The following is a 13,709-nucleotide window of genomic DNA, read 5'->3' as shown; positions in this document are numbered from 1 at the left end:
TACCCTATACAAATTGTACATGCCTTATGTCGACTTACAAAGATACATACAATATCAAATTACATGTCGGCCAGATAACTTAAATGCATAAACATTAAAATCAATTGTCGATGTCAGGTCCAAGATATGTCGGCCTTCAATACCGATAACCTTTACTAAACCATGTCGGCATGCATTGTCGGTGACCAAAGAAATCCTTCTATCATGTCGCTGTCGGTGTAGAATCTATGAAGTGTTTGTCGATACACCATAGAATCAAAACATGAAGTCGGAACACAAAATCATGTTGCCATCAATGACAACATAGTGAAACCAACCAATAGAGTGTCAATTGCCAACAATCTCCTCCTTTGGCATTGATGGCAACACTTGTGAAAAATTGTCAAGGTTTCATCTATCGGTTTCATCCTGCCCTGCTCCCCTTGAGTTGAATATGCAAAATACTCCATATCTCCAAAACTCCCCCTAATGTATACAACTCTTTTTATTCTTTTTCACATCTATACTACTCCCCCTTTGACATCAATGCCATTAAAAATTCTAAAACGAATGTCAAAGAATAACAATTGTACAATGAATATCCCCAAAAATGTCTTACTAGAGCTTGACCAACTTCAAAATTTCTGGATAAGCCTTCTCTAGTAACTCCACATAAGTATCCGAGCTGGTTTTGAATGTGCCGGAAATAGATATAAGTCCACTCAATAAATGCGCAAAAAATTATTTCTCATTTACCTCTATCAGTGTGGGTTTTCCCACCATATCCATGCATTCTTTCTTGTGTACACAGAGTGAATCCAATCGTGGACTCACCAAGCCTCTCAGACTTCTGGCTCTTCTAATTATTTTGTCTTTTTCCTTCTCAAGAGCAGAAATTTGGTTCCCCAAAATCAAAATTTGACCATCAATTGATGTAGTCAATGAAATCAACCCATCAAAAGAGTTAGCTATACTTGCAATTTTCTCCTGAAACTCCTTTATCTTTTTATCTACATTAGCTGTAAGTATTTCAGTATTACAACATCCCTATATATATTTGTACATTGTTTCAAAGAATTTTCTATTAGGATTAGCTTCTCCTCAATCTTTTTCTTCTCAGTTTAGATTACCTAATCAAAAGCAACTCTCTTAGCCTGAGTAAATCTTTCTAGTGCTTGTCGGTTTGATATTTGTTGTAAGGATTGAAAGTCCTTTGAGATATGCTCAGTGATTACCTTAAGCTTGTCGGATGGGCTCGCTTCCTTTTCAATCTTACACTCTAGGACCAGTCTATGTAAAACAATGATTGATTGATCTATAATCCCTTTATCTGTGGATCCCTCCTTCATCAGTTTTTGTGCAACCATCATCATCAGTTCAGTGGAACTCATCTCTGTGATGTTTTTCTTTTCTACCTGAGAAGTGTCAATTGACAATAGTGATGGGCCAACAATCGGTACCTTGCCGGATTCCCTTGTTTTCTCCTCTGAAGTTTTATCCTTTATAACCTCCTCACTCGCACCGGTGGCTTCACCACTTGGTGCAGTCTGTGTAATTGTCAATTCTTCTATAGGAACAATAACCTCAACTTGTACATTTGTATTCGGAGGACAATTGTCCTCAATATTAGTATCTTGTACAATGTTAGCTTGTTCATTCTCTATATTAGCCGGTAACTCAGTATTTGTATGTACATCTATATTTACCAGGGGCTAAATTTTCACTATTTTAATATTTTTCAAAACTGAGGGTGAAATACCCATAATCCCCTTTCCTTTTCCTTCAACCGGGGTATCTACAGTTTCTATCTTGGTTTCCGATGAAGTAAAGAATCCTCTGTTTTCTCCCAAAAATTTAACCCATGATATTTGAGTCATTTACTCTTCCTAGCGTGAGACTAGTTATCCTATGTTTGCTATTGAAAACTTTTTTGTCTGCCACCTCAAGTGTCTTTTCCATTTCATCAGGAGCTATAGTAACACAGATAGATAATAGTTCTTGAATTTTAATGTGTTTATCCTCTTGCATGGCTGATAATTTTCTAGCATCTAACATGTTATATAACTCAGCCAGTATTTGATTTTCTATTTCTATTAAGGCTTTCTTATAAATGTCCAAGTATAATAGGACTGCTTCATCTACCTCTCTTTGTTCATCATCCTCTAAGTTTTCATAATAAAATTGAACATTCTTCAACATCCCATCTTTAGTGATTTCATCTATTATTTCTGCACAAGTTTTAGGTGGTATGATAGTTACATTACCAGTTTCAATTGCTAAGTCAATGTCACTCTTCTTCTTCCTCTTGGCAATACCAGATGTAGCTGCAAGTGTAGCTTTAGGTGCTTGCTTTTGTATCGGTAGCTTGATTGTGACCTTCCTAACGGCTTGCTTCTTAGTGTTTGCCTTTGTTTCCTCTGGTTTCTTCCTAACAATCCTCTTAAATGCTAACGGTGTGTCATCCTTTGATTCTGATTCTCCAGTACCAGGCTCAATATGAACTTTCGAATCCTTCCTCTTTCTGCCCTTCTCCAGGACCGCATCAATTAGTGCTTTTATGTCCTTTGAGACCTTCTGCACAAATTTGCTTGCTTTTCTTTCCTGTTTCTCTCTTTTCTTCTGATTGAAATTTGTTTCAACCTCTTGGGTTTTTTGTTGTGCAGTACCACGAGGCTTCTCTGCCTCATCATTGGTGCATCAATCAGCATTTTTGCATAGGCATCAAGAATCTGTGCATCCACCTCATAGCCCATTTCTTCAATCCAGCTCCTTTGGGGCTTAATTGCTTCCATGAGTGTCTCATCCTTCTTTACCATGAAGCATATGTCGGTAGAATATTTTTCTATAATATGCTCAGGTACCCTTACCCTAGACCTCATAGATTTTTGAAATGCCTTAAAATGCCCTCATACCTTATCATCTCTCTAACTTCCTAATGCAGCAATTGACTATTTCAATTGTCTTCCTACCGAGATGTCAAAAGCCCATTGCCTCTTAGCAGAACTAGGTGTATCATTCAGAAAATATAACATTAGGCAAACTAACAAGTTCCCATACCGGAATGTACCCTTCTTCTCACCCTTGATCTTTCCTAGATTTATCAACAACTCATCAAGCATCCAACCGCATAGATCTAATTTTACATTCTCTCTCATCATTTTGTATGCAGCCCAAATGCATGAACTAGAAACAGAATTCAATCAATTTGACTAAGTTACCTTATACCCGATGATCATGCTACCAAATTTGATGTCTATGTCAGTGATAGTGCTCACTTTCATGGATCTTTTGTCAGATGTCGCGCCAATGATCTTCCTCACGAAATCATTTGAAACCTTCTTGTCTGGATGTTGCCCAACCGATGGCAAACCAGTGATTGCCCAGATGGCTTCCTTGGTAATTTTGTAAGGTCTGTTCAACCATATAAATTCCCCATGTACTCTGCTCAGTACAAATCTGATTATCTCATCCTCGAACTCTGGAATATCCAGAATGCTTGTAAACCCTAGTTCTTCAATATGTTTGTATGCCGGTTTGATCTTTCCAGATTCTCCCATTAGCTCATTCATATACATGCCCTTAATCTTTGTTCCTAAGTCCTCGATGTGATAGTGAATATATGCCCTAACATCCTCTACATACATAACTCCCTCTGAAACGCGAGCAAATGCTCCATCTGAATCTTCAAGGGTAGCCACATGTGGATACCGTTTGAAAATTGGCCTGGAGTGGTCCTTGACCTCTACGGTAGTTGGGTTTGCAACAAAAACAGGAATAGAAGATGATCTCACTTCCATGTTTAAAGATAAATACCTTTTGATCGCTCTCGATGAAAACCTTCAACAAATTCTTCCAGACGCCGGTGAAATCGCTCAAGAAGAAATCTGATTGCCTCTTAATAGCCTTTGATCGCACTTAGTCGCTCTGAATCGCTCTGAATGCAAGGTGATTAACAATGAAGTGTATTTGACCTTTTAACCTTCGAGAAAAACCCTAATCTTCCTATTGACATAAATGACTACCAGTGAGAAATACTGGATCTCGCTCAGAACATATCCATGTCGGATAATCCTCTCTAATATCTGTCCAACATTTTCCAGAACCTCTTCCCAGGGCATAGGCAGCATCTTCATGAATTTTGCCTACCCCTAAGGGATCTGCCTCAGATATCGGATGAGCTTCTTGTCAGTGCAGGAGCAGCCTTTTCTGTCAAATAAGTAACTGGGACATTCCCATCTAATGTTTGTTTTCCAGTCTTCCTAACCCATCTCTAAGTATGATCTTGCCAGATTTCACTAACCTTCTCTTTTCCTTTCTCATTTGATCATCCATTACTAATCAGTGGATTTCTGCTTCTACAGAACTTAGCAATATGTCCAACCTCATTAGATGCATAACATGTAATATTGTTATTTTGAATTGTTTTGCTAAAACTGGTGAAATTGCTTGACCTGCATTGATTAGCCATATGTCCAAATTTTCCACATGCATAACATTTTACATTCATTATGCAATCTTCTATCTTATGACCAAACTTATTGCATTTAGAACATTTACCAGGAGCATAATCAGGGCTTTGATTTGCTCTGTTTCTACATTGTCTAGCCAGGGGACCAAATCTATTGCAAACAAAACATCTACCATTGAATTTATAAGTATTAAATTGTCTTACCGGTGCCTTATGGTTTTGATCTTCATTAGCAGTACCGAAACTCTATCCTTGCTCAAATCCAAGTCCACTGGAATCTCTGATTCACCTCTGTCTCTTCAATAACTCATCAAGTTGTGTCGAGCTGATCTTGATTTTTTCTTTGTACTCACTTGCAGCAGTTAAATCTTCTCTTAGTATTATCATTTGTCTCTCAAGCTCTTGCTCATTACTCTGGGATTGTACCAAACCAGTTCTCAACATATCATTTTCATGTACCAACCTACCACATTCTTCAAATTTGTTGTTCAGGGATACAACAAAATTTTCTTCATTTTTCTTTTTGTCCTCAATCTCCTTAGACATCCTCATAGTTATAACTTGCATTTCATTTTTCATAACCATGTTCTCCTGACTCAATTTCTGACATTGTTCCTTAATTGCATTTTTCTCTTCATCATCCTGATTTTGCAAAAGTTTCTTCCTCCTAGCTTGAACAGATGATAGCCTTTCTTGTAGGACTACAATGAATTTCTTACCAGAATTCAATTCATCTTGTAGCTTTAAGTTCTTCAACCTTTCAGCATCATAATCTTCAACTGCCCTCTCAAGTTGCTTCTCCAAAGCCATATTCATTGATTTTGGTTTCAGGATCTTCCTCAAATTGTTAAACTTCCTCCGAGGCACAAGGCTCTAATACCAATTGTTGGAAACCAATAAAACTGAGAATGGGGGATGAATCAATGTTGTACCAGAATAGTAAGTTTTAGCCTTATTAAAACATGCAGACACCAACCAGTATACTGGTATAAACAGAATTGAAAGAAGTAAAGCAGCTACTAAGTCAATCACATAAATGAGAATCATAACACACATTTTTACGTGGAAAACCTCAAAGAGGAAAAACCACGGTGGGATTTGTGACCCACAATATCAATCCACTAGCCATATGAAGGGATATTACAAGATATGAGGGGTCTGCACTTGCAGGAAGGCTTATAGCTTAGAGCACACTACTCAAACACAATAGGAGTCTCACTGACTACATAAAATTCCAGACTACAATCCGAAGAAGTGTGAACTGCTAAGATAGCATCTTCTATGCCAGAATACATTTCGGTTTAAGCTCTGTTTGTTCCGGTCCAAATCCCTAAACCCTTTATCGGAATAACCCTTACAATAATTTCCTCACATACATGATCTCTCTGATATATTTCGCATCATATTACATTCACATATCTATATGTCTTGTATATTTTAAAATGATCTATCAAACTGTCCTATATACCATATACAAATTTTACATGTCTTATGTCGGCTTACAAAGATATATACAATATCAAATTACATGTCGGCCAGATAACATAAATGCATAAACATTAAAATCAATTGCCGATGTCGGGCCCAAGATATGTTGGCTTTCAATACCGATAACCTTTACTAAACCATGTCGGCTTGCATTGTCGATGACCAAAGAAATCCTTATGTCCAGTCGATGTCGGTGCCAGTGTAGAATCTGTGAAATGTTTGTCGATACACCATAGAATCAAAACATGAAGCCGGAACACAAAATCATGTTGCCATCAATGACAACATAGTGAAACCAACCAATAGAGTGTCAATTGCCAACAACATCTTCTCTTGGGCCTAGGGTGGAAGGTCTCTTGGACACCCTATCCAACTAGCCTACCCTAATGCACTAAGAATTGGATAATTAAAAAAGGCAACTAACCTACAATCTAATTTTATCTAACAAATATAACACTAATGGTAATTAATACATTAAAAAAGAACTGTATCACTCAATCTATATGTTTCAATTTGTAAGTATTACTTCATATGTGTTCTCTAATTTTGTGTTGCAGGAAACAGTATACAAAGGTACTCCCATAAACTTAATTACCTATTTTAGATTTGGGCAAATTTAGGTTAATTTAAAGTATAGCTAATTTGGGGACATTACAATTTAGTAGTTGATTCTAGAATTTATATCTGTAAGACCAAAACTGCTTGCACTATGGGATGAACAAAACATGTGTTTATCTATCTTGGATGTTTCAAACCTACAAGAAGTAGAATTGTGTTGCTAGAAAAATATGTGCTGAAAATGTGTTTTATCTGGCTCCTCGAGCCCAATCTCTGTTCTATTCCTATTGATTCTTCTTAAAATTTTGCTCCAGCTAGATGCAATCATCATGGGAGCCTACAAAATAGAACACCATCAAGAACAGGACAACTACAAAATCATAGAAGTATACAATGCAATCCAAGACTGGAGAAATAGTCACTAGTGACCTACTGTTGAAAGGAGAAATAAAAAAAAATTGTATCTATACCTAAGAGCAAAATGATATCATCATAGTTACATAGAATGCCAATTTTATAACTTCATGAAGTTATCAGGATGAGCATAGATGATTTTGACAGTGATACTTGTGATCTGAAATTGTGTATCATCACTAGATCCCACTCTTCAGAGTAATATCTTGATATATGTCTGAGCTTATGCTGCCTTGACCTTTGAGTATTTGAGAATGGCATGGTACCATAGGACTAGACTTCAAAGAATCTTTCTGTGTTGAAAATTCTTCTAGTTCTAAAAGAGATATGGTAACATGGCAGGTAGCGTTGAAATCAAGATCTCAATTGGATTCAATTTCTACGATGTATGTCTTTGCTATTTAGTAATTTGAAGTGGCAGTTCAACCAAAAAAATGGTGAATATCACGACATGATAATCATTTACATGGTCTTTGTAATAACAGAATTCAAAATATGTAAACAAATAAAATGTTAAATACATCAGCATTTAAGAACTTGTCCAAAACACAACATCCCAAAAAAGGGATGAGCAAATAAGTACTAACTCAAAAAATTTAAAGTTACTTGTCAGTAATAAATATAACACAAATATACATACCCTTTTGAAATTGAAATCTCAGACTAAACTCAAATGAACTGCCTTCTTGCATACATCAAAAACTGAACGGAACTACCATATTTAAAGTTACTTGTCCAAAACACAACATCCCAAAAATGGGATGAGCAAATAAGTACTAACTCAAAAAATTTAAAGTTACTTGTCAGTAATAAATATAACACAAACATACATAGCCTTTTGAAATTGAAATCTCAGACTAAACTCAAATGAACTGCCTTCTTGCATACATCAAAAACTGAACGGAACTACCATATTTTCCTGAATGAAAAGGAACCCAATTCCATAACAATTACATGGACTTATCAAATAGATGAATCTCTGCACATATGCTGACATCTCTATGGAGAATGGAGGGATGCACAAAAAGTATCACCCTTATAATCAAATTAGAATTACTGAAATGGATTAGTTTGCTGGAGTAGGTTACTTTACTTCTAAGAGCTCCACATTTAGTTCAAAGGTTCCATTTGGCTGCAATTGGACAGAGGAATGTGAGTGAAATTACTGATCAATACAAGCATTCATATGATTTCTAGAAATATAGCATCAACTCCTCTTACCGGAATTTCATTCATACTCCTTTTACCATAGCCCACTTCAGGTGTCACAACTACAGTCCGCTGCAAGTTAGCAGGGCAGGAAAAATTAGTAAAAGGACAATTTGTCCTGATTGTAAATGTAGCACAAGATAAGAAACAGTATAGAACCTCTTTACACATTTTTGGATTCAAAGCATGACCTTAGCCTCCCATAAAACTTGTTTCAAAATGCATTATACTTAAAACATAACTTATTGCAGGAAAGACTCCCACCTGCCCTCCTACATGCATGCCCTCTGTTATTTTATATAAAGCTGCTGGTGGTTTTGGTGCTGCTTGAGCAGAGAAAAGACCATTTGGATTGTCTACAACATCACGTTTTCTTTCTTTGCCTGGAGGTGCTCCAACAGTAAATTCATATGGCTGGAAGGCAGAGAAATGGTGAAAGAAAATTTCAAGGATAGTATACCATTCCAAATGAAAAATAGTTACTAAATAATCATTGCATAATAGTGTAGTCACAACAAGGAGAAAATGACAACCAATTTTGGACAAAATATGAGTCTATCAAAATTCAGACCTGTTTCTGTTGCTAATTATGGGCTCAAATGTTCGCGTGCTTTGAATTTAATTGTGCAAGCTAAGATTGAATGGTTTTGGAAGGATATGAACTCTCTGCCAATTGGGGCACAGACTCAGGGAATTCCTTCCTTTAACTAGGGAAAGATTTTCCTTGTAAATATAATGCTTAGCTGATTGATGTTAACCATTAATTCTTTGGGATAATATAACTTATGTTTCCTCAGAAAAAAAAACATTCCAGTTTCCAAGAAAGAGAGATGGAGCAGAATTGAAATGCAAGTAAAAAATATTCTGAATCTACAAGTGGTCTGATCTATTGTATGATAAATTAACACCCATCTTAGTACAAGCTGATCACTTCAGGAGGTGGCAACTGTTAGCATAAAATTATATATTATTATTTAGGAACCAGACATCAATTGTTTGTGAGAGAACAAAAATCATCCAAGAATGTGATCCTGACCTGAGCAATCGCTCGATTTCCAGCCAGAAGTTTGGATTCACGACTAGAGACAACAGTGAGACCTCGATATACACAATCAAAGTGCACCTGTAAAAAAGGAAACATAAATGAAATTATATAATTCAAACAAGTGGATAAAACATATGTAGATTGCAAGGGAGAAGGAAACAAAATAATAATAGACGAGGAAAGAATCCCAGCTACTAAAGGCATCAGCAAAAATTGATATTTTCATTTTGGGGTTTCATCTCTGCTTTGTTCAGAAGTTGCAAACTTGGAACGAAACATTGAGCAGAAAGAGGAACAACAGTACAGCATCTAAGACACACCAACACAGTCGACCCTTTCTTGGCTTCAGGTCCCTTCCCTTCTTTCAGATCGTAGTATTTGATCCCATCACCTGCTTGCATTTTTTAAATACAGATTGTTAGCAGGAGGGATAGCTCTTATTGCCATTGAAAGGATTTGAGCAGTAGAAGATAATCATTAGTGAAATCTGTAATCAATTTGAGGAAGGTCAAAATTTGAAATTGCCTGTAAGGTTTACTGAAATAGACAGTATTATTATGACAATTGAATCAATGAACCATTCCTACTATATGTGTTTATGTTCCTCACTCAATTCCTAAGGACATATGTAAGTAAAGATGGGAGTCCACATCCATTGAGCCAGACCAAGTGATGAGTAAGGGATGTTCACAAGATACAGGTTTAGGGTTCAATCTCAGCTAGAAGCTCGATTCAGGTGGTGGACTGGTCTAGGGCATTGCCAAGAAAACTGAACTGGGGCCTGAATTAATGCTCCTAATTACCAAGTCAAAGAGAAAAAAAAAAGATAAGAGTCCGTTTCTTAATATCAAATATAGACAGAAGACAATTCTAAGATTCTTCAATTGAAAAAGAGACAAAAGTCTATTTCTTCTTAATTATACTGTAGAACAGATATTTGTATAATTCCTTGATCATATCCAAATTGGGAGGAAAAACTATTTCAATCAATATTAAGCTGAAAGATCTATTTTTAGAACATACAGCAGAAAAACTAAAAAAATTTAAAAAAAAACTGTAACAAACATGATAATTGTCGTAAGCTATGAAGTATGAACATAACTAGTTTATTTTACCACCTCTGGCTCCTGCTACTTGAATTATTATCCTTTTATGCTACACTATTTTTGCATATCTGGCGGATACAAGCTTTTCAATCAATTTTTTAGATTTGCAAGTTTATTTTGCTCAAGAGTACTCCTAAAATCTTTCTTATTCATGTACTTGACCCCAGCACAATAATGTGTATTTTTTTGGTTGTTTCTCTATAAAATCTGCGAGCCCCATTCTGAAGTTGATGCAGATTTCATCCATCATGTTAAGCACCTGATATAATGACAATTTATTTCATATTAAATTATTAACCTGTCCTTCTCCCATGCAGTTCTGTCTTTCAAAAAATGATTTTGTTTATAAGACATGCTCGGATTGAAATTTCATGTTGCAAACCTTGAAATCGCTCATATACAAGGTAATGTCTTGACTCATATTTCAATAACAACTGTGAACTGATGTCTCAAAGCTGAATTCCTTGGATGGTGGATATCTTGGCATTTATTTGGTCTTTTTCAAGTTAGGGCATACACTTCAAGTGTTTTGCTTTGGAATAGAGAAAAAATACAATATGAGAAATCAAGTCTAATTGTCATGAAAGATCAACCATGTTGTAAAAATTTCACTGTTTCAATGACATTCTATGCAATGTCATGGAGTCACACACTTGAATTTTTTTATTTTGCGCTGGTGAATGCTTGAAGCTCAATGCTTACATCACATTTCTTAAAATTGTCTAGGTTAATATCCCAGCCAGTACAGAAATTTCTTGAGATCACATCATAGTTCATCACCCCTAGCATGTGCATACACAATAGTTGCATTCAGCAGGCACAAAATCCCATCAACCTGGGTAATTCTCCAGTTGTGGAGAAATGGGAAGGGCATGAGGGCATGGCATCACTATTAATACCACTTCTGCTTGAAAACGGCAAAGCCCATGAAATCACCTTTGCATTCTCAGAGAAAAGTTATGCCGTAACTATATGGGAATTGGATATTTAATATAAGGTGTTAATCAAATCACCAATGCGAAATAGAGGCATTAATGTCCAGCAGGGAAAATTTTCATATGTAAAATGCGTATTTGTCTTGTAAATAGCTTTAAATTGATAATGGTTGAAGACTTAATCAAGAAGAATGGTTCTAATGGTGTGCTTGGTGTGTCAGCAAAACAATGGTAAGATAATCAAGACTCTGGGTATTCTACAGTCCTTATCCATTCCTAACCAAAGACAGGATTGGGTCTTGATGGATTTCATGACCATCACGGGTTGCAAAAAAATTAAAGGAAAAAATGTTATTATGGTCATGGAGGCTAGGCTCACAAAATATATCACTCATTTTATCTCATCCTTTTGTCGTAAGCAAGGTGACAACAACATTCATGAAGATGGTTAATAAGTCACATGGTAATCCCAAAATTATTCAAAGTGATTATGATCCCATAGTCATTAGTCATTTCTCAACTGACTTATTCTTTTATTTAGGTACTCAAATGGCTCATAGCTTATCACCTCCAATCTGATGTGCAAACTGAGATTGTTAACAAATGATTGAACACTACTGGCAAAATGGTGACACAACACTTCCATATTTCTTTCAAGAAGTCCCCATTTATGGCACTTTTTACATATCATCTACCATCCATCACATCATCTTTGAAAGTGCAACTGCAGGTTCATGCAGAGGAAGATCACATTCATGATAGTTGACATCAGCATGTTCAGAAGAGGCAAACTAAGTGTATGGCGATGCATACTCATGATAAATTACATTAGCATGTTCAGAATAGATAAATTAAGAGTGTATGATTATGTGAAATGTTCACAGTAATGGATTAATTTTTTTAATTTTACAGTAAATAATAATATGAATAGAACAGTGGCTCTTGATCTTTTTTCTCTATGCAAGCTACATTTGTAAACATAAATTGGGAAATACAATTTAAGTAACTGAATTTTCAACTAGAAAATGATTTTTTTGAAAGAAGTACGAATACCGACCAATGTTGCAGAGGCAAAGAACTCAAATTAAGAGTTATGATCTACATCACAGATTGTGTTCAATCTATCTTACAACACAATCTGTTGAAATCTTGGGTTGCATCAGTTTCTTGAATATTTAATAATGGTTTGTAAGGTGCTAATCTTGTTTGAATTGCATGATATATATTATCTTCCAACTGATTAGGAAGTAATTGTCAGAAACTCTGGTGGAATTTCAAAGCTTTTACCAGATAGATATCCATATGTATAGATACTAGTTTATAACTTTGCCTCTTTAAGTGTAAGTATTACTTTTAATTTACAAAAATAAGATTTGTATTTAACATAAAGTGGGAAATTAAAAAAGGAAAAAAACAGATTTGAAGGGTTTGCTAGAGCCCCAGCACAAAGTATATTGGCAATCCAAAACCCATCTAGAATTTCTAAATTCGGTTGCATGATGTCTAGGTTTGATGCCCAAAAAACTTCTAGATAATACTTTTAGCATGCATGGCAACGAGCATGGGCCAAAAATGTGATGATCTTGTTTTCCAATCAAGTTGGCCCTGGGCTAATCATTAAATTTTAATAAACAAAGTTATTAAATATTTTATAATATCATTTACTTTTTGTGGCCGACCTAGTTGAGTTGTTTTAGTAAATAAATAAATAAATATTTTTAAATAATTTGACCCTTTTGGCCAACCTTGCTGGGGTGGTTAACTTTAACCGACCAGTTCTCTTATTTAAGTGGTTGTTTTGGCTTGTTGAGGCATCAATGAATTTAGCAGCTCTAGCATTAAACAAATGCTATATGAGAATCCAAATGCAAACCTGGGAACTTTTCCCAGGTAGGAAGCAGCCCCTACCAATCCATACTTCAATCAATTTATTACTCAGCCATTTTTGCAACATTCAAATCAATCATTACCTAATACGTAGCATTGCCTCTGTAGGCTCAGTGTGTGAGTAGAGATAGGGTGATTAACTGGAAGTAATCAGTTCAGACCAGGAGCCAGAATTGAGGGGCGATTACAGTCTCCCTCACTTTTGTCTATCGACATAGCTAAGAAGGAGGCATCATAGGGCAAGTAGAGACAGAAGCATTAGATATGCTGAGCCAACATTGTGAACTGTGTGACAACTAGCTGCCTTGATGGGTCAAGGATAGTTTACAGGACAAAAGATAGCTGGAGGCATAAGAATCTTCTAATTAATATCTATCAGGTTCTATCCCAGATCTGAGATGATTACAGATTTCTATTTGTAATTTCAATAATGTCTGAGTCAATGGGAACTGCATTGTTTCATATATTCTATGTAATAGTTTCCAGAAGTTGAGTTTCAGTCTGAAGACTTATATGCATAAAATTTCTGAAGTCAGTAATATGATTTACTGTTTAAACTGCTTATGCTGTGTTTCAAACTTGCATCTATTATGTATCTGAAGACGTTATTTTCTAATTAA

The 13,709-nt window shown here is 35.7% G+C and overlaps 1 protein-coding gene across 1 annotated transcript; it reads right to left on the bottom strand.

Moving 5' to 3' along the window:
* Window positions 1-7,502: 7,502 nt before the first annotated feature.
* On the bottom strand, window positions 7,503-9,616 carry LOC131067820 (peptidyl-prolyl cis-trans isomerase FKBP18, chloroplastic). The gene is made up of 5 exons (XM_058002984.1): window positions 9,482-9,616; window positions 9,153-9,239; window positions 8,381-8,530; window positions 8,129-8,188; window positions 7,503-8,039 (listed from the first exon to the last, which is right to left on the bottom strand). The coding sequence occupies exons 1-5, from the start codon at window positions 9,560-9,562 to the stop codon at window positions 7,992-7,994; spliced, it is 426 nt and encodes a 141-aa protein (XP_057858967.1). The 5' UTR covers window positions 9,563-9,616; the 3' UTR covers window positions 7,503-7,991.
* Window positions 9,617-13,709: the final 4,093 nt, after the last annotated feature.

The sequence above is a fragment of the Cryptomeria japonica genome, chromosome 8, assembly GCF_030272615.1.
Source record: "Cryptomeria japonica chromosome 8, Sugi_1.0, whole genome shotgun sequence".
Taxonomy (NCBI): Eukaryota; Viridiplantae; Streptophyta; class Pinopsida; order Cupressales; family Cupressaceae; genus Cryptomeria; species Cryptomeria japonica.
Note: the sequence above shows the minus strand (reverse complement) of the source record. Positions and strands in the feature narration are given on the sequence as shown.

Bases quoted from the DNA above. Each gene is read 5' to 3' on its own strand.
- LOC131067820 (XM_058002984.1), bottom strand. From the start codon at position 9,562: ATGCAAGCAGGTGATGGGATCAAATACTACGATCTGAAAGAAGGGAAG. The intron at 9,240-9,481 runs GTGTGTCTTAGA...CCTTTTTTACAG, and splicing joins AGAAAGGGTCGACTGTGTTG to GTGCACTTTGATTGTGTATA. The intron at 8,531-9,152 runs GTCAGGATCACA...TCTGCCTTCCAG, and splicing joins GAAATCGAGCGATTGCTCAG to CCATATGAATTTACTGTTGG.